We start from the raw sequence: 23,870 nt of genomic DNA on the forward strand, positions 1-23,870 counted from the left end.
AACTTCCTATACGTAAAAGTAGTAACATTCATTAAATCTTGAAATATTCTTCATTACATAATCAACCAAATCTTTATCTGTTTAATGAAGTAATTTTGTAAAAAAAAAAAAATAATAACTAATCTTTCCGCATTTTTAAACTTTGACAAAATTTAATAATATGTGATCTATTTGATTTATTGTACTTATCCAAAACGCGAAGACATTCAATCTTATAAAATATTCTTCATTAAATAGTAGAGCAAAATTTTTATTTTTTTAATAAATTAATTTGGTAAAAAAATATATAATTATATTTATAAAAATTAATGCTTAATATTAATTATAATTGTCCGCATTTTTGCACTGACAAAATTGATGACATGTGACTTATTTGATTTGTTGTACTTTATCCAAGACGAAGACATTCAATCTTAAAATATTCTTCATTAAACAGTAGAGCAAAATCATTCATTTTTTTAATAAACCAATTTCGTGAAAAAAATATTATATAATAATATTTACAAAAATTATTAATTAATGAAGTAATTTTAATATAAAATAATCAATATACTATAAATTAAAAATTAATAATTAATATTAACTATAATCTTTCCGTATTTGAAACTGACAAAATTAATGACATTTGATATTCGTTATGCTTCGTTCGCCGAAGACATTCAATCATTTATATAATAAAGCATTGTACGACTTTTCCGGCAGACGCGCGACGATACAAACGTCCCATTGAGTGACAGACGAGATGAATGACACACGAAGATGCGTCTTCCGAGAAAATTCATTGAACGATCTCTGTTGGATAAACAATCGTGCGCGAAACGTGTCAATTGTATATGCAAACGCATCGTCGTTCACTCGACGCGGTGATTAATCTTCATCTGGCGAAGAAAAATCATCCGATTATTTGCCTCTCGAGTTATTTTATCGCCTGACTTTAATCTCGTAAGCACAGTCGGAAGTGCTTGATATCGCGCAGCATGCAGTAATAAGATTACACGACAAATTGCACGACGTAAAATCTAATTATCATATGATGACATCAATTTGCAGAAATTCATCGAAACTATTCAATTAAAATATTTCATCGCAATTCTGATCTGCTAACATTAAAAAAAAAATTATTTTCAAAATTTGTTCAGCGATTATAAATAAATGTGCTCATCTGTATTTTTTAAATTAATTACGATGTATTGTAAAATATATCAAATCGAGAAAATCGAAATTAATCGAGGAACTAGCCCATACAGCACAAAATATTATGAACATTTTCAAAAAATATTTCTAAATATTTCTATAAAATATTGCATAAAAACATTTTAAAATGGTTTTAGAAATATTTTAAAATAATTTAAAAATTTTTTGTGCTAACATTTTTTAGAATATTTTAAAAAACTTTTAAAATGTTCTTCTTTTTATCTCTTAGATAATATTTTCTTAAATATTTGATACATATTTTTAAAATATTAGTTTAAATCTATATTCAAAAATATTTCTGAAAATATTTTTTAAACATAAAAAAACGGACATAGATACATTTAAAAAATTTTTCAAGAATTATTTATCTTTTAAAAAATATTTTTAAAAGATGGGAGGTGCGTTTGCCACGCGAAAAACGTCGCGAATGTGTTACATATGCAATGAATAAATCGACACGTGAAAGTCGCACGTCTGCTCCAAGTCACACATGTTTGATTTACTTTAATTGTACGAGAAGCTTTACGTGAAATCGATCGTTTCTATAAACTCGCGCGATAAGCCGTTCGCGAAGAATTATTTTCTAGAAGAGGAAGTGGATTATTATAACAATTACACATTCTCCGAACACTCCCTTTCGATGGAATGTCCTTGCATTGTGTCACTGTCATTGTTTTCTTAACTATTCATTTCTTCGACCATCGCGAAATAAATAATTGCGTTCAGGAATGAAAAAGAAATAGAGAATAGTAATAATAATTAAACAAAATATTAAGGCAAATATAGTTATTCAAACTATTTTACAATTATATTAATTTTTCCGTTTGACATATTAATTAAATTTTTCAATCTAATAATTGTTTTAAGTATTCAATTATATTAGACAAAAAATCAAAATGATTAAATTTGATAAAAAAATTATTATTTTATTTATTGAAAAAATATAGATATAAATTAAAGGAACCAATAAAGTAATTTCAATATCAAAAATTAAGAAGAATATAATCTCACGGTAAACTTAACTTAACTATTAACTTTATAAATAATTAATTTTAATTTAACTTAGTTTAAAAAAATTATTAACCAACCCTGCGAATTTTGAACAAGGACAAAAATTAAAAACTGACAGGAAACGCCCACGTGGTCGCCTTTCACGTTTTCGCGCGGCGCGAACTCGTGCACTCTTGCACTCTTATGCGCGACAACGGCGCGATTTTCCGCGATGTCAGGGAAAAATTTCGCAATTCGCCGAGCGAAATACACGCTCGGTCGTTTCCACGCTATTTCCTGAGAAACTGTTTGCACGGCGCGTTGACATGCGGTTAATGGAGGGGTTCCCCTTTATAGAGCATGTGCGGCGTGTGCAAAGGAGTCAATCGCTATTACGCGAAGCCGCGTGAATCGTGGAAGGGAAAAAAAAACGCAGATTACAATAAAAATTGCAACCACCACGCGCGTATCATGCTCGTTTTCCCCGCGAACGAACCGATTTCCATAAAAGGCGCATTAACCTTTTGCGATCCTAAATTACCGTATTCCTTCGCAATAGATTTTACTTCGCCATATATATAAATTCTGCTCTTTCTGTCGATTAACGTACGGAGGAAGAAAGTAGGAAAAATTTTCACACATTTATAAAATATTGATAAAAGCAACAATACGTACTATGCAAAGAAATGTCATTTTGAAGAGCTGTCATATGTCATTGACAACTGTCATTTTATCGTAAGATTAATTTTCTTAATTTTTTATATTGATTCTTTTAATTTTTTTTATAAAATATTGTTAAAAGCAGCAATGCGTACTATGCAAAGAAATGTCATTTTGAAGAGCTGTCATATATGTCATTTTATCGTAAAATTATTTTCTTAATTTTTTATATTGATGAAATTACTTTATATTGATTCTTTTAATTTATAAAATATTGTTAAAAGCAGCAATGCGTACTATGCAAAGAAATGTCATTTTGAAGAGCTGTCATATATGTCATTTTATCGTAAAATTAATTTTCTTAATTTTTTATATTGATGAAATTACTTTATATTGATTCTTTTAATTTATAAAATATTGTTAAAAGCAGCAATACATACTATGCAAAGAAATGTCATTTTGAAGAGCTATCATATGTCATCGACAGCTGTCATTTTATCGTAAGATTAATTTTCTTAATTTTTTATATTAATAAATTACTTTATATTGATTCCATTAATTTATATATTTTTTTCAATAAATAAAATTATAATTTTTTTCATCAAATTTAATCATTTTAATTTTTGGTCTTAAATAAATGTGATTCTACTTATTCTTTATTAATCGATAGTTGATCGTCTGATAATTTTCACGCCGCGATGTCGACCGTGAGATGAAAAGCAGAGACTATTTCTCTGAAAGAAAAAAAAAGAGAACGCCTAATAAACTACAAAGTTGCGCATAAAAGAAGACACTCCATTGTCTTTCTTTCGAGCGTTGTGCATTAATTAGAATTGTTCCCTGTTGTGGACGAGGAAATTAATTGGATTGTCTTCTTTCCCGAGAGACTATCGATACATGGCGTCATATATTTCACTCTTAATGATGCAGTATGTGTCGACTTCGCACACAATAAAAAATTTGCATAGCTTCTTATTGTTCGTGCGAGCTTCGTCGAGAAAATCTCATAGATGGTATACTTATCCGAGTGATCATTTTGCGTTTAGAAATCTAAAACGTATTCGATGGAAAGCGTATAGAATCTTTATTATATAGGAACACATTTTCCTCTCAGAAGGAATTCATTTATCCACGCGATATATTAATTATCTTCATTCATCATTTCTTCTCGTTATTTGTGTCCTTTGACATTTTCCAATTTATCAATCATAGTTATTATATGAGTGGAGCTTTCACAAACTACATGCATTTAAAAGGAAAGTGACACACAACAATATATACACACGTATCATTTATCAGGGATCATTCTGTAGGGAGTCGGAAAAAAGAATGGATTAAAAGTAGAATATTTTTCGATCGGGACGTATAATATTAGCTGAAGTCTCGCGGTGATATAAGCGCTGGACAATTAGTCAGATATGCGAAAAAATGTCTCGGAATTCCAATGGAAGTATAAATAACGGCCGCAGGATATTACAAACCGGCCAGAGTGTGACCGGAATGCAAAAATCGAAATTAATCTCCAAGTAACGGCTCGCTCGCGCGCGAGACAAGGACGCGGCGTTTATAAGGCGCAACTTTTCCCCGGCTTATAATAACGAGAGCCCGGGGAGTCAATAACATTACGTTACAACGAGAAAAACGTGGAAAGGAATAGCGCCTTTCCGCAGTTGCGGTTTCGAGCGCGTGTAAGCGCGCAAGGATCAAATACAATCTCGGAAAGCGCACGAGGGTCAACGACCTTCTCCATCTTCCTCTGTAGAAGCTGTCAAAAGCACGGACTGGGCAGGGTTGGGCAGATATGTATCTTAAAGTATCTGAGATGCACTGAAAAAAAATTTATTGAATTCGAATAAGTATATTTATTTCAATACTGCCCAATGAATGATTCATTTGAAGCTAATAATATTGATTTGATATGAAAAATATTTATTTGATATAAGAAAATCTTTTTCAAAATGAATAAAATATTTATTTATTTCAAATAAATGATTCATTTAGGAGTATTCAAATAAATATTTATTAATTTAGTCATTTTTTTCTCAGTGTACTTATTTAAATAGATATCTTATTTAAATACAGTATTTAGAAGCGCGAAAAGAATTTCGCTGCTATTCTAAAATAATTTCTCTTTATATCTCTAAACCTTCTTTAAATTACCTATACAATTTCATAAAAATAAAAATAAAGAAATACAAATAAAAAAATATTTTACACGTGGAGAGAATTTTCTCTTCAAATTTATTGTGAAATTTATGGTAATCGTGGAACAATATGGTAGAATTTTATCAATCGGAAAAATTGTATAAGTTTCTCTGATTAATATTTACAATAAAAATATGAATATGTACATAGTAATTTGCTATATGTACTCCGTATTAATACTTTTATTGTAAATATTAATATTCGTAAAATAATCAAACATATTTTATATTTTATTGTGATAAATATTAATCAGAGAAATTTTTATAAAATTCTTCCAATATCATATTGTTTCACCATGATTTACCATGATTTTCAGGGTAAATTTTAAGCGAAAATTCTCTCTGTGTATAATTCTCAAAAAAATAATAGAAAAATAGAATAAACTACAAAATAATAGAAATAAAATAAGCACTTAACTACAGTAAAGAACAAAATGTTTCTAAAATACTTGGAGACAAAAAGCAAGTGAGTTTCTTATACACAGGACAGATATGTATCTTATAAAGTAATTTGTAATTAATTATTTAATTTAAATGTATTTATTATATAATTACATATATATATATATATATATATATATATGTAATTACATAAATATATTTAAATACCAGATGTATTTAAATTAAATAATTAATTACAAATTACTTTAATTATGTAATTACATATATATATATATATATATATATATATATATATATATATAACACAAAGTGTTAAAATTAACTTTTGATATTATTTTCATATAATTCTACCGTCAGACTATATTATATTAATATTAAAACAATTACAATAAAATCATCTACTATTATTTAAAAAAATTAATTTTTTATATTATATTATTTTTTTACTACAAATTATTCTACATATATTTTTATTATTTAAAAATAAGATGACGTCAAAATTTCATCTAAATGATTATGTGTATAATTTTATTTAGATAACGACAAACACTGACTAGAATAAATAATAATTTTTCGTTTAAAAAATACAAAATTTATATTTTCTGAATATATTACGTTATCTTTTTACCACGAATTATCCTATGTATAATATATATTGATTCTGCAACTGCATAGCGTTGCATCGCTACTGCATCCGCGAGAAGCGGTGAGAGAAATTTTGAAGGGAAAGAGAAGAAAGGTCGCTACATGCAAAGTTCAAAGCCTTCGGTGAAAGACGCTACATTGTACCGTGTCGGATATTAGTTACAATCAACAAGAGAAGACGGACGCGTTCACGTGCAGTGTTTCCGCTCGCGGGGTTTCCCGCGGCGCTCTCAGCTCGAGAATGGAGAATGGAAATTCATTAAATGATTCATGAGATCGCGTGTTTCTGAATTGAATTCCAGTAAATGGTTCGCAGAGAGAGAGATAAATTTCACAAAACTCTGAATTTTCAGGAAAAGTCTCAATTATTTCAAACATGATTTTGTTTAAAAGAGAGAATTGCATTTTTTTATTTTCAATAATTTAATAAAATTGAGATCCCCAATCTGAGAACTCGATTCTGATTTCTTTTTATCGCATTTATATGACTATAAAAAATGACTATAAAATGACTATCAAAAATATGACTATAAAATATTAAGAAAAAATTATTTTTGTAAGATTATAGATATTTAATTAAAGAAATTAATTTTTAATTCTCTTGATATCAAAATTCAATTTCAAGTTCATTCGCATCTCGAGCTATGTGACAAAAATGCAATGTGACGTAACTGACATTTCAGCAAAAAAATTCATTTTTTCATTAAAAAAATGTGATTAAGCATCGAGAAAAATTGCAACGAAAAGGCAAATTTGCTTCTACATTCTTTTTGGTATTGCAAATTTATCAATATTTTTAAAGATAACTAGCTGTCAATCATTTCTTTAAAATAATGCATTATTGCACATTATAATAATTTTTTTTTAATTAAACGTGCATGTATTTGAACCGATTTTATGTTTCGTTTTCTAATATTTCCTAATATGCACGAAGCATTCTTGAGTAATATTATTGTAAATAATTAAAGTTAAAAATATACCTAATGAAATGTGTGACGTTGAAAAAATTTTTTTTTTGGCGAATATAGAGAAACTTTTTCACGACGATTATTATTTCGCAAAGATAGCTGGGCGTTGCTATCGCAACCTAAGAACGCGTTTTACGGATTGAGTCAATTGACCTACATTTAAGAAAAGAAAGTATGGTGGACGAAGGTGTCGGGAAACATTTCATTTATCCATATTTGTATCGCTCAATTTTGTTATACATATTTACTATGCAATTTTACTATCGCTTTTCGATAATCGGTTAGAATATAAAATATGAATTGTATTCGTCAGTGAATAAAATTATTATTTATATGTAGATACTTATTTACAAGTATCGAAAACGAGATGTTTCGCGTGAGTTTTCTTTTGACTAAAGTTGCAAGAAGTTTTCTCGTGCGAGAAACATTTCAACATGAGATTTTGTTTGACATTGTTCGACGTCTCCGTAATTTCGATGGTGCAATATGCAATATCAGATACCATTACGTGCACAAATTGTTCTCTTGAATCGAATTAAAAAGAATTTATTTCGCAAGAAATGTCGACAGTCGATTTAAAACTTGTTTTACAGAATCATTTTTCGTATGCGTTTAAAATAATAATATAGAATGTAATATCTTAAAAGGAATGTTATAAGCATCTTATAAATGCATTTTTTCTATCAAAAGAGGACATTCGGTATTTGTGCAACATTATTTAAGAAAATATTTTTTATGAGATTTTAAGCAAATCTATATAATTAAAACATGAATTTATAATCTTTATTTTTCTTTTTTATTTCAGATACATCAAAATTCCGATGAGTTCTTAATCGGCGATTAATTTAATTTACAAAAAAATTGCCTGCAGGCCAAAAATAAACATTTCAAACTTTTTATACGTAAATCATTGTTTCTAATTTTATCTTTTTCTTCAAATATCAACTCCAAGAATTAATAATTCTATAACAAAACAATATTGACATTTTTATAGTCATTTCTATAGTCATATCTCAACAATATGTCAACAATATTGACATTTTTAGTCATTTTTGATAATCATTTTTATAGTCATTTCTATAGTCATATCTCAACAATATGTCAACAATATTGACATTTTATAGTCATTTTTAGTCATTTTTGATAGTCATTTTTATAGTCATTTCTATAGTCATGTTTCAACAATAATGTCAATAATATTGATATTTTTATAGTCATTTTTAGTCATTTTTGATAGTCATTTTTGATAGTCATTTTTATAGTCATTTCTATAGTCATATTTCAACAATATGTCAACAATATTGACATTTTTATAGTCATTTTTAGTCATTTTGATAGTCATTTTTGATAGTCATTTTTTATAATCATATAAATGCGATAAAGAAAAATCAGAATCGAGTTCTCAGATTGGGGATCTCAATTCTTTTAAATTATTGAAAATAGAAAAATGCAATTCTCTTTTTTAAACAAAATAATTCTCTTGTTGATTATTAGACCTGCTAAAATGTATCTAGTGCAAAAAAATATGTAAGTCGAGCACCGTAATGCATCGTCGATCGCGTTTAATTTCTCGATTTTCAATCTTATCCGATAAGAGAGTGCGTGCATACGACCGTGTACGATAATTGTCCGACCACGTGACGGAGTGAAATTAAGATCGTGACTGACTAATGTGTGCTTACGTGACATCGGCACCAAGAGAGACACGCTTCGAAAGGTCTAACCGCATCCTTGCGCCGGAGTTACGCGGTTACGTAAGAAGAAAAGTGAGACACCGAAAGAGAGAGGGAGAGAGAAAGAAAGAAACTTTATACGAGAGAGAGAGATAGAGAGGTTCGAGGAACGAAACAAAAGTCGAGGAAATGGGTACCAACGCGATCAAACGAGATCACCTGCTGTCTCTCGATTTTCGCGGATTTGTTCTGTTACGCGAAACCGCATTTTGCTTATATAAATGTCACGAAAACTCTAAATGTCATATAAAAATATAATATAAAATAAATATCGGAAAAAATGTAAATATAAAAAACAAGAGGCTAATATTGTGTGGATTTTTTTTTTAAGAATTATATTATGACATTTGTAAATAATTACACATTATTGCAAGGTATTCAAAAATTCATGACTTATAGATTGAACATTCCTTTCTGCAAATAATAGCAAAATTTTCACAGAAATTATAAAACGACTACGAAAAAAGATTTTTGAATGTTTCGATTGCTCATTTCTTAATTCAGACACAATGATATTTCTGTTCGAATCGAATGTCACAGAATGAATGTGAATTTTCAATTATTGCGTGATGCAGGTCGATGCATCGATCGAACATGAACAAAGTGAAAGCCGATCGTTTACATTGTATACGCCAAATGAAAAGCGCATATGAAAATTGTACGGAATTACATAAAAGAAATTCATCTTCCCGCAGCATCATCATATATAACACTTATATATGTTTGCGCGCAATTAAACTCAGGACAGAAGGCTTAAGATTAATTATTACCCACCTCTACACCGACCTTCTAATCTTCTGATCTAACTTTTACATAAGTATTTAAGAAGCAAGGAGGCAATATCAACGAAAAAGTGACGCGAGCGCGCCGAGAAAAAGTAATTTCGTTAAACAGCATTCTATTAAACAATTTAAATTGCATTTTAAATTTTATATTAAATTATATAAAAATAAAACAAAAATCCTTAAGGGGATGCTCTATTTGTTTGATCGACAAATATTATTTTCATTTGACTATTTATTAGCTATAAAAAATCCTTTTCTAAAATTAAAGAATTCATAATAAATATATGTATATTTAAAAAATCAAGAAAGTCAAATAATTTCAATTTTCTTAGCAGTCGTAATTATTTAACCTTCTTCATTTTTTATTTTGTATATAATAAATAGTTAAATAAATATAATATTTGTCGACGAAACAGACAAAGTCAGCATTCCCTTAATTATTAAGTTATTAAGAAAAAATAAAATAAAATAAAATAAAATAAATAAATAAAATAAATAAAATAAAAAATAGTAAAATAAAATACTTTTTTTAATTCTGTATATAATTTTTTATTCTGTATATAATAAATAGTTCAATAAATATAATATTTGTCGACAAAACAGACAAAGTCAGCATTCCCTTAATTATTAAGAAATTAGAAAGAATAAAAAAATAAAATAAAATAAAATAATAAAATAAAATAAAAAAAAATAAAATAAATAAAATAAAATAAAATAAAATAAATAAAATAAAAATAATAAAATAAAATATTTTTTAAAAATAATAAAATAAAAACTTTTCGTCGGATTAACTTTGGCGCTGTACAATAAATAAAGTACCTGTCCGCCGCATAACGGAATCACAAATGAATGGATTCTCGGCGCAAATGCCTCGCGTGTTTTCCGCGTTTACTCTCCGTTTACTCTCACGACGCGAGTTACCTACGTACGTGCTTCACGTACGTAGCGGCAACTTTCTTCGGGACGTATACCGTAAACGAGTTTCCATCAACGTCACGTCGAAGACGCCCTCGCAGACGTAAACACAAGAACGATCGACCGGCGATCGATCTTCGTCTATACGAGACGAACAGCCGGCCTTTTCTCGCCAACTATTTGACCTCCTTAACTCCGGGAGTTTCAACCTGGAGTAGAGATTGAGAGAGAAGCCACGGCTTCTCTTTCCCCTTTTTTATTTTATTTTATTTTTTAGACTGAAAATGCAAAACGACATTTGTACTTGCTGCGTTTGCTCCATTAAACCCCCAAATTGCCTATTCTATTCTTGCATTTATTATAATCAATTTATGATCTTGCTCAACATTTTTTCTTGATTTTTATTTTTGACATTAGAAATCATATTTGCACATTGCAAAATTTAGTTTTATTGGTACAATATATTATAAATGAGAATTGTCCAATTGCAAAATTATATGTTTTTGAGTCTCTGGTGATTCAAAATTAAAATTATATAAGTAACTTAAATCAGTTATACATCTGAATTTATGCAGCAATGACGTCGGAAAACATACTTGTATATTACAAAATTTTGATATATTTTATTTGGTACAATATATTATGATTGAGAATTGTATGCAATTGCAAAATTATATATTCTTGAATTCTTCATCGCAATGCAAAATTAAAATATATAAATAACTTGGATCAATTATAAATCTGAAATTTATGCAGCAATTCTGTGTTGGAGAATATGCGGAAAAGAGAAGTTAAATAATGCATACGTGTTATTTAATGCGGAAACAAATGAAAGTCAGGGCTAGATAATGATATATGATTGCCCGCTTTTCTGCGAATCCATCATATAATATACGATTTAATCGCATGGTAGAAGTGCGAAAAGAATTTCGCTGCTATTCTCAAATAATTTCTCTTCATATCTCTAAACCTTCTTTAAATTACCCATATATAATTTCATAAAAAAATAAAAATAAAAACTATTTTATACGTGGAGAGAATTTTCTCTTCAAATTTATTCTGAAATTTATGGTAATCGTGGGACAATATGGCAGAATTTAATCAATCGGAAAAATTGTATAAGGTTCTCTGATTAATATTTACAATAAAAATATTAATATGTACATAGTAATTTGCTATATGTACTCCATATTAATATTTTTATTGTAAATATTAATATTAGTAAAATAATCAAACATATTTTATATTTTATTGTGATAAATATTAATCAGAGAAATTTTTATAAAATTCTTCCAATATCATATTGTTTCACGATTTACCATGATTTTCTTTCTTTAAATTACCCATATAATTTTATAAAAATAAAAATAAAAATAAAGAAATAAAAAAATATTTTACACGTGGAGAGAATTTTCTCTTCAAATTTATTCTGAAATTTATGGTAATCGTGGAACAATATGGTAGAATTTTATCAATCGGAAAAATTGTATAAGTTTCTCTAATTAATATTTACAATAAAAATATTAGTATGTACAATTTACTATGTACTCCATATTAATATTTTTATTGTAAATATTAATATTAGTAAAATAATCAAACATATTTTATATTTTATTGCGATAAATATTAATCAGAGAAATTTTTATCAAATTCTTCCAATACTATAATGCCTCACGATTATCAGGATAAATTCTAAAACAAATTCTCTACATCAGTATACATGTATTGTAATATTAGACGGAAGCTCGTGAATTAAAAAATCAGCGAAAAATTTTTTCTGCAAAGAGAAGCGAGCTAGAATAAAACGCGCAAACAGATGGTCGATGTTCGGACATCCCACGTGTTTCGACCGCGATGCATATATGTATACGCTGGATATCCCACGGGGCCGCATTCCGTCGTGTCGTCGGGGGTTTGAATAGACAGTATTTTTTATGCGCCACGTGTAGAATCGCAGATATTTCTATGTGTATAGGTTCGTATATCTGTTCGATGCGTCATGCAGCCGAGTTGTCTCGATTATTACGGGCCCATATTCGCATTTAGCGCAAAATGTAGGCGTTCGACTCCAACCTTTTATTTATCTAGCATCAAACGTTGTCATTTTATTATAATCTGAGAGATTTATAGAACCAAATGACCGCCTCTAATGCCAAGTCTATGATTCATTCAACAATACTTGGAGTGAAGAAAAAAAGATTTGTCACGTTTTTCAAATGATAAATTATCATTCGTGAGATGTGGAAGAAGACTTAGGTAAATTATTTTATCTTCGTACAAGAAATGATATTTTATATGAATGAGTTTAAAAATAATAATTTATGCTCGAGAAGAATTTACCGCATATTTTTTTTTTATTTCGTGTCTTTTAAAATTCTATTATGATCATCTAGATAAAACTTTGGCGTCATCTCATCTTTATATAGATAAGAAAAATATGTATTATCTATATCTGTGTATCTTAGATGAAAAAAAAGCATTATCTTTACTAAATTATATTTAGAATAATTCTCAGATAATTTTGATTTAGAATCATAGCACATAAAAATACTTAAAAATTTCTAAATAAAAATATGAATATATATATTTTTATAACTGTTTGCATATAAGCAGTCTTAAAAATTATTTTATCTTCGTACAAGAAATGATATTTTATATGAATGAGCTTAAAAATAATAATTTATGCTCGAGAAGAATTTACCGCATATTTTTTTTTTTATTTCGTGTCTTTTAAAATTCTATTATGATCATCTAGATAAAACTTTGGCGTCATCTCATCTTTATATAGATAATAAAAATATGTATTATCTATATATGTGTATCTTAGATGGAAAAAAGTATTATCTTTACTAAATTATATTTAGAATAATTCTCAGATAATTTTGATTTAGAATCATAGCACATAAAAATACTTAAAAATTTCTAAATAAAAATATGAATATATATATTTTTATAACTGTTTGCATATAAGCAGTCTTAAAAATGATTATCTAGAAAATTATCTAGATGAATCGCCATATAATTTTATCTTTTATCTCCTATATTTAAAATCAAATCATCTTTATCTCATCTAATCGTAAGATAAATTTACATATTTTTATCTCATCTTTATCTAGCTAATTTTAAAATTATTTAAGCACAGCACTGTATATATAATATTGTATTATTAATACATATATAATAATGATATAACATATTGTATTCAAAATTATTATCTAGAAAATTATTTAAATAAATCGCCATATAATTTTATCTTTTATCTAGATATATTTAAAACAAAATCATCATCATCTTATCTGTTTAAGATGAATTTACATATATTTTTATTTCATCTTTATCTAGTTATTTTTAAAATCATTTAAGCACAACACTGGATCCGCAATGTGTGAAAACGTGAGAGAGAGATTTGCATTTTATATTTCGTGGTCTCAGCTGGTGGTCCGACGAGACGCTTGTATGCGATTTAATATATACAGAATGCCTGTGGTATGTCGTATTATCCTCTCGTCCTTTGACTCGGTTGGGTTATCGTGCGGTATATCCCTTACTAAAGTCTAAAGTCCTTGCGTAAATTTACATACTCTTACGTTAACGTGATTTTGCTATCGCTCGAAAATTATTTCGTCGTACGAGATTCTTTGCTTAGCTTTTACTGTAAATCAGTAAATCTGACTTGCACGTTCAAAGGGGAAAAAATCATTGAATTTTTGTCTTATGTTCAGTGTTTGTTCTTATCTAAATAAAATTATATAGATAATCATCTAGATGAAACTTTGGCATCATCTTATCTTTATATAGATAATAAAAATATGTATTATTTATATCTGCATATATATCTTAGACAAAAAAAAGTATTATCTTTACTAAATTATCTAGAATAATTTTCAGATAATTTTGATTTAGAATCATAGCACATATAAAAATACTTAAAAATTTATAAATAAAAATATGAATACATATATTTTTATGATTTAGATTTTTTTATAACTGCTGTTTACTTACATAAGCAATCTTAAAAATTATTATCTAGATAAATTGCCATATAATTTTATCGTTTATCTAGATTTAAAACAAAATCATCTTTATTTTATCTAAGATGAATTCACATATTTTTATCTCATTTGTATCTAGCTAATTTTAAAATCATCTAAGCACAACACTGATTATATTTTATAGTAAATCAATAAAAGCGATTTGATTGTCAGTTTCATCCTGTCGATTCTTTTCCTCATATCTACTATTAAAATTGATATTTAATTATTATAATTAATTTATATTTAATTTGTGTTTGATATGTATTTTAATTTATATTTATATTTCTACAATATTAACGTTCACAGTTCTCTGTTGTTTCACGATGTGCAGCGTCGATTGCGTGAGGAGATTCATTCGCGATTCCCGAATCGTATTCAGCCGATCGCCTGCATGTTTACGTCCACGTAGGAAACACCTTGGTCTCTCGGCACGAAAACCCAGTTAGCGAGCCAGGCGTTTCTCGAGGACATTGGCGATCACGCGCGCGCCAAGTTAATCCACGAAAACTGATTTTATCGTCCGAGAATGCGTCGAGTTTTATGCATCAACCCCCTGAAGGGGATGACTAGAGAAAATGTCGTTTGCATACGAATATATATATATATATTTGATTCATCCCCCATATATATATATATATATATATATATATATATCTTCCTACAATTTGTGAGAGACATTATTTAATTTGATTCATATATATGAATATATATATATATATATATATATATATATATGAGGGATGAATCAAATTAAATAATGTCTATTGGACGGATCTCATTTAATTTCTTTGCTAAGCGAAAATATTAGTTTTCGTTCTACACAGACACTGAAAAAAAATTTAGTTAATTCTTATAAGTATTTATTTCAATATTGTCAAATAAATCATTTATTTGAAACTAATAATATCTATTGTATTTATTTGATATAAGAAAATCCTTTTTAAACCAAATAAATATTTATTTGTTTCATATAAATGATTCATTTGACAGTATTGAACTAAATATGTATTAATTTAGTCATTTTTTTCAGTGCAGAGATAATTTTTTTTTAGAATTTATCCTAAAAAATTATAGTAATCGTAGGAGAATATGGTATATTGGAGGAACTTTATTTAAAAAAAGTATTGATATCTATATTATAATCAAATATAAAATATGTATTATATTCGATTAATGTACATAGTAAAATTTACTATGTACGTACACTGAAAAAAATATATTGAATTCGAATAAATATTTATTTCAATGCTGCCTCATAAATCATTTATTTGAAACTAATAATATTGATTTTTTATTGTAATAAATATTAATTAGAGAAACTCTTATAAAATTCTTCCAATATATTGTCCTATAATTATTACGATTTTCAGGGTAAATTCTAAGAGAAAATTCTCTTCGCGTACAATTATATTTCACCGATATTGCATAGAGTTTGAAGAAATATATTTCACGTTTCAACACACTTTGAACTATATATTAGATAATAAATAAAATTTGCGTTTTATTTATTATTACGTTTCCCGAACGTCAACTCTTAGTCGTTAATTAATTTAATTCAGAGAGAATTACAAAACTTACCCTGCAGCAAAAATCCATGCAGCGCGAGGTTCATGGCTATGATATGATTGATTTCTTCAGCCTGAAAAGCAAAAAAAAAAAAAAAGAAAGACATAGAATTAATTTTCTCGAAAGAATTCTTGAAGAAATAAATATAACAAATATATGAGCATGTAGCGCAAAATTAATTGCCCGCATCTAATTTTTAATTACCCTTATAAATTACATTGAATATATTTGCATATAAATATCAAGTATTGCGAGGAATAATTTTACATATGTACAATTCCAAGTACCTTTAATAATCTGTATGATGAATAAATATGATCCTTTCGCCGAATGAAAGGAGAAAATACTTCGCACGATGACGTTGTTGGAAACGACGAGTCAACGACAAAACGCTAATGTCGTTCTAGCAATTTGTTCTCGGAGGATATAATAACGTAATAACGAGCTACGCTAATTGCTGCTAAATCGCTCGGAGGCGTAAAAGAATAACCGAGGCAAATAAACTCGTCCCGCCGGTCTTTGTGTGTCTTTCTCGAGCGCGGACGGTCAGTAGCTTCAAAGGATGTGTGACAACTCCACCTTTGGTGCGTCAATATTTGTCCGGGAGCCGAGCTTCCCGAGCACACGAGAGGAAAGGAAGAGCCGCTCGATGTCTTTTGGTACCTTGCCATATCGATCGATCGAACGTCCCCTCGAGTAACCAGTTCATTATCCGTCTATTAATTAAGTGTATAAGTTGAGCAATTTTTTGCGACGAGCGAAAGTCCTTGGAGAAACAGCCGGAATTAAAAAGCCAATTTGACTTGTGTCGCGAGGGAGCTCGTCATTTTATTGAACGATCAAAGGATAATTTGAACATTTTAGAGACATTTATTTATTTTTTTTTATTAGGAAATTTAATTAATTACTATTAAAATTCTCAAGTACATATAATGGGCATTTGCATTCTTTTCGGAATAAATCTATCTATTTTGTATTTTTATACACTAAAAAAAATATTTCTGCGAAATTACATGATTATCTTGGATTTTATTCGACCCAACATAATCATGCACTATTATTATCCATATGGAAAAGTACCTACAGATTATATATTATATATATTATATATTATATATATATTATATGTTATATATATTATATATTATATATATTATATATTATATATTATATATTATATATATTATATATTATATATATTATATATTATATATATCTTATATATTATATTATATATTATATATTATATATTATTACATATATAAGTTCATATGAAATATATTCTTATATATTTTCAAGATTAAAAATATTCCATTGTTTATGGAATTACACATAGGAAATGCTAATAATGTATAAATGCTATAAAATAATGTTATAAAAATGGATAAATGCTTATAAAGTTAAATTCTAATAAAGTAAAAATACTAAATTAAAAATTACTATTAATAATTAATTATTAATAAATTAATAATTAAATTCTAATAAAGTAAAAATATTAAATTTAAAATTACAAGTGATTTTTGCATAAAACTAGCAATTTTCCATATATTTTATGTTAATATGTATTTTCACTTAAAAAGACATGAAAAAAAATTACAGTAATAATTAAGTAATTTTTCGAACAAGTAATTTCCTTGTAAAAATACACGGATTTTTTCAGTGTATCTCATTCTCTCTTCTTATTAGCTTTAAAAAATTAAAAAGTGCGACAATCATTAAATATGCATTTCGAATAACTGCGATATCGTCAAAAAAATTGTTATTTGTATTTTTTATTCATACCGTTCTATTTCGTCGATTCTACGCAGCTGTAATGTTGCATATATTACATAGTACAATTTCGTACGTGCGATAAATGATGAGAGTAAGATCACGCGTGCATACGGAAGAACGTTCGAAAGTTCCATCGGAATACAATGACCGTCCTGAATAATTTGCAGCGGAAATAATTCAGGTCAAGCGTAATGGTGTGTCCGTTGGCGAAGAAACGACCGGATGTCGTTTTTTTACTGACGACTCGAATTATTTTCGAACGTGATAATTGCACCAAAAACCGCATGTTATACTCAAGAAAGCGGGAAAATTATTATCTCGCAATCGGTGATTACAGAAGTATTTCGAACATTAACAATATTTTTATTCGTTCTTTGGAAATTTTTGAAAGCAATTAAAAGATTCTTATTTTTTAATTATGCAACATGCAACTTTCTCTTTATTCATTCGTTATTTTTAGACCAGCGTGCGATGGCTCTTAAATGATTTTCATTAAGATCGTTGGACTTGGATATGTCAATTCGAAACAATATTAATAAAGTAACATGTTAAGAAGTTTTTAAAGACCGTTGGTCATTATATTGCTAAAAAGATTTTTTTTTTGATAATTGTTACAATATTTTTTATATAATTGACAAAGTATATGAGATAAATAAAATTACGCGCGTTCCTTTAATTTTTTAAATTGTCACAAAAAAAATTAGCTACCATAGTTAAATTTTAGCTATCCATATATAATATTACAAATTACAACCTAAAGTTTAATTATCATGCCTAAATTTTAGCTATAGTAATTAATATTTTTAGCTATAGTTTAATGGAGAGTGTTATAGGTAAACATTTTAGCTAAAAAATTTAGTTAATTTTTATTTAAATATTTATTTGATATGAAAAATATTTATTAGATATAAGAAATAATTTAGTCTTTTCTTTCAGTGTAGTAGCTAATTTTTTATCCGTGCAAATTTATTATTGAATTAGGTAATGTCAAAAAAAATGCAACGTTTGCAATTAAAATTTTTACATAACAACAGTTTACCAAGAATATAAAAAGCGCAATTGCACTGAAAAAAATTATTTGACTTAACAAAATCTGCGGTCGAATACGTACAAATAAATGTCAATGTGTAAATAAGAACTAAATATTTTGTTTTTAACAAAATATTTAGTTGTTATTACATTGATATTATAATGTAATAAGATTACATTGATATTACATTGATATTACAATGTAATAAGATTACATTGATATTATATTGATATTATATTGATATTACAATGTAATAAGATTACATTGATATTACATTGATATTACAATGTAATAAGAATTAAATATTTTGTTAAAAACAAAAATGTTAAAATTTGTTTTTAACAAAATATTTAATTCTTATTACATTGTAATATCAATGTAATATCAATGTAATCTTATTACATTGTAATATCAATGTAATATCAATGTAATCTTATTACATTGTAATATCAATATAATATCAATATAATATCAATATAATATCAATGTAATCTTATTACATTGTAATATCAATGTAATATCAATGTAATCTTATTACAATAAGAACTAAATATTTTGTTAAAAACAAAAATGTTAAAATTTGTTTTTAACAAAATATTTAGTTCTTATTACATTGTAATATCAATGTAATCTTTTATTACATTGATTTTTGTTAAAAACAAAATATTTAGTTCTCATTACATTGATATTTATTTGTCGTATTCGACCGCAGATTTTGTTAAGTCAAATAATTTTTTTTTCAGTGTGGGAATTACCTATCTAAGGATGACATAGTCGTCATTGATAGTTGTCATTGAATGACTCGTACAATATTTGGCAATATCGTTACAACTCGAATAGGCTTCAAGGTCGGGTTGCGCAAGGTGTGCAGCTGCAGTGTGCACGTACTTTTATACGCTATGCACTTTATTGCAATGTAAAAGCAGCGTGACGTTTATCAGATATCCATTTATCATAACGAATCGTGGCTCGGCCGTCGCCCGATAAATGAAACCGATAACGTTGTCCCGCGCACTTCTTCGACTACGTTTACGTTGTGGCAGTTATGAATGATCGGTGCGATTCAATCATTCTCGAGATTATTTATCCGCCCAGCCTTCCTCCGCGAAGGTACATACCTAATATATGTGTGTACGTATTACAGTTTGTTGGGGGACCCGATCGACCGTGTCGAGATATTCATTTGCTGTTTCAACTCTCCACTTATATATGTGTATGCATACGCGATCATTAAATCGGAAAAAATTATTGAAACTCATCTCATCTACGTGTTTGCTCTTACCTCTCTAAGGATGTAAATCAATGTACGAGAGAGAATGAGCCGCGTTGCAGCATCGTAAAATTTTCTCTTAGAATTTACCCTGAAATTTCATGATAATTTCGTGGGACAATATTGGCAGAATTTTATAAGAGTTTCTCTGATTAATATTTACTACAATAAAAAATTACATAGTAAATTTTACTACAATGTGAAAAAAATTATTAAATTAATAAATAAGTACATTTATCTGTTTTGAAAAAATTTTCTTATATAAATAAATATTTTTTCACATCAAATCAATATTATTAATTTCAAATAAATTACTTATAAGATAGTATTGAAATAAATATTTATTAGAATTCAATAAATTTTTTTTCAGTGTATGTACGTACATTATATAGTTAAAATTAATCAAATGTATTTTATATTTTATTGTGATAGATATTAATATTTTTTATAAATATTAATCAGAGAAATTTTTATTGTGTTTATTTTATCAGAGCCTTATATATTTTACTTCTTAATTATTTTTATTTTTATATGATTTTCACTGTTATCATAATTATCAGGATAAATTCTAAGAAAATTCTTTCCAAAAAAATTTAAATTAAAATACAAATTAAATTAAAAATAATTATTTAAATAAAATTTAAATTAAAATACAAATTAAAATAAAAATTATTATTAAAATAAAATTTAAATAAAAAATTAAAATTAAAAAAAAAATTTAAACAAAATTTAAAAATTTTCTTTTCTCTCCATCTTGCATCAATTCTTTGATTTTTCGACGACAACTGTCATACACGTCCAAATGATATGCATGCGATGTGCGTACTATTTACGTGCGCGTGATTCGTAAGAGGCGTTTCTGCTCGTTCGGGTGCACTTTCCTCTCAGCGCGTGGCTATAAGAGAGACGATATATTTTCACCTTACGTAAAACCGGCACATCGGCCCGGCCCGTGGCTCGTTTCCACGACGCGAACCCGAGACTTTCCCCGATTCCGGATCGCATGCGATATGCAAGCATATTGATGAGAGACGATCGGCCGCGCCTTTCGCGATCGATCGATCATCGCGGTCGATCGCCCGCGTTTTTCTCTTATATTTAAATTTTATTTATTTACGTCCGCGCACGCGGCCATAAAGAATTCTGAATAATTTATTCATCCAGTTTATGAAATATTTAATAAAATCTTCTCAGATAAGAGACATATTAAAAGATGATAAATGAGATTATTTGCTGCACTGATAGAGAGAAAAGTAAACGGCGAAAACTAACTGCTACTTTTAAACGCCAAGAAGCTAGGAAGCTGTCCATTCTCTCGTTTCTAATTAGCAGTCCTCAATCTGACGGCTCTAATTTTACGCAGAAGAAAGCGAGGTCGAAAATTACATATTCCGACTTTTCGCCAAAAGTAGAAAATTTTAATGTCTGCTCATACAGCACAAAATATTTTTAAAACCTTTTAAAAATAAAATTTATTAAAATTTATCTTTTTTTATTTTTTTAAATTTATCTTTTAAAATCTTTTAAAAATATTTCTTAAAAAATAAAATAATTCTCTAAAATATCTTTAAAATGTTGCTATGTCCGCTTTTTCATGTTTAAAAATTATTTTCAGAAATCTTTTTGAATATAGATATAAAATAATATTTCAAAAATATGTATCAAATATTTAAGAAAATATTACCTGAGCGATAAAGAAGAACATTTTTAAAATATTCTAATAAATGTTATATCACAAAAAATTTTAAATTATTTTAAAATATTCTTAAAACTATTTTAAAATGTTTTTATGCAATATTTTATAGAAATATTTAGAAATATTTTCTGAAAACATTTATATAATATTTTGTGCTGCATGGTTACGATGAAAATATTTTCACCATATAAAATCAGAAAAAATATTGCAGCCCCAATAAATTATATTTGACAAAAATCTCATCAGCGTCTTACGAGAAAAAAATGCAAAGAGCGAAAGAAAAATGCGAAGAGGCAAATGTGATTTACGGCAATGCAATTATCTTCCGTCATTTGTTATTCCGTCTTATTCCTCACGTTAGCGAATTGCATTCGCCATTTACGTCGTCGGAATAGCTATTTGCTTTTAAGACACTTTACATTATCCTAAATCGCGCGCGGACAAAAACGAAACCGCTCGGTTTATTCGCGGAATGTCACGACAGGAATAAATTATTCCTCCCCGATTTCTCGACGTGACGTGAAGAGTTGCTCGAAGAAATGTCGGGCTGATGATACCGAGCCATGTGGAGCTGTTCTCGAGTAACACTTTCCTTTTAATCTATATATAATTATTATCCGATGAAATAAACGCGCATTTGTATTTAGATCGAATAAAATTTCTAGATCAAACAGATACAATAATATTATTTCTATGACGAGCACGATATTTATATTTTAAATTCATCTTCTTCAAAAGCTCTGAATAATTTGAAAATAATAGTGCATGCTATAAAAATGTAATAATATTATCAGATAGATATATTAATTATATCATGCATATTTTAATATCTACAAAAAAAGAAATAAGACAAATATCGAATAGAAAATCATTTAAATTATATTAATATAATTAAAAACTTAAATATATTTCTGGTGAGATATAAGAAGATGATAGAAATAAAGAGATTATAAACGAAGAAAATTTTTAGACTTCTTTAAATTAAAGATAAAAATTTAAATAAAATTTAAATTAAAATAAAAATTATTATTTAAATAAAATTTAAATTAAAAGAAAAATTTAAACAAAATTATAAAATTTTCTCTTTTTTTCCCGTCTTGCATTGATTCTAATTTTTAACTTTTTTTAAACTTTTAACTAATTAACTAGTTATTACCCAACCCTGGTAAATACTAAGAGAAATTTCTCTGTGTAGAAACGTTATAAGAAATATAAGAAAAATAATCGAGATTTTATAATAATCTTATATAATACAGTATAAAGTGCGTAACACAATAATATATAATCTCTAAGCTTCATAAATAGCTCCGCGATAAAGCTTTTCATATGCTAATTCTAATTGACTAATTGCCTCGTCAATTGTCGTAGATCGAATCGATTCTTCAATCACGTTACTTCCATCATCTGATTACGATAGAGAGTTGAAAAGCGTCCTCATTATCCGACTCTGATTGCGACTAAACCCGCACTAATCTATAGTAGACAATATCGCCGACGCGAATCAAACCCCAAATAATAATGACAATAATTCTTCGATTACATAAACGAATGCCGCGAAACAATGTGGTCTTTCACGCGGCAATTTTATCGGGGGAGAGATGATTCTCTGGCCGTGACAGCTCGGATTAAGACAGAGCCCAAGGGATTGCGCATTCGTCGCGCAAAAGCCCGAACGAGAGAGCGAGAGAAGCTGCCTCGCGAGCGCATCCTGAACTTTCTAAACCGATCGAGACGATTCGATCTTTTATTCCCGATCGCGGAGTCTTCCTGCGATTCAACTCCGCGTGTCGAGATAATGCGAGGGATGGCGAGAGAGAGAGAGATTCTCTGATAAGGAAATTCAGGAAGGATCTTAACAATGTGGACAAGATTTTGCAAAATATGTATGTTGCAACGATCTTCTCCCACGTGTTACATTTGTGATTAATCGATCGGACTTTAAAGAATATTTTAATACGGCCTAATAAATTATTTATTTGTAATTAATAGTATTGATTTGATGTGA

At 27.9% G+C, this 23,870-nt stretch overlaps 1 protein-coding gene across 1 annotated transcript in view; it reads right to left on the minus strand.

Annotated features, from left to right (window-relative positions):
• LOC114937793 (uncharacterized) overlaps positions 1-23,870 on the minus strand; it is a 78,626-nt gene that overhangs the window by 29,575 nt on the left and 25,181 nt on the right. Inside the window, 1 exon segment of the mRNA XM_029311417.2 lies at positions 16,109-16,169. Within this exon segment, the coding sequence (XP_029167250.2) occupies positions 16,109-16,142 (34 nt within the window). The 5' untranslated portion in view covers positions 16,143-16,169.

Source organism: Nylanderia fulva, unplaced genomic scaffold, assembly GCF_048542155.1.
Source record: "Nylanderia fulva isolate GAGA-0341 unplaced genomic scaffold, ASM4854215v1 Scaffold4, whole genome shotgun sequence".
Taxonomy (NCBI): domain Eukaryota; kingdom Metazoa; phylum Arthropoda; class Insecta; order Hymenoptera; family Formicidae; genus Nylanderia; species Nylanderia fulva.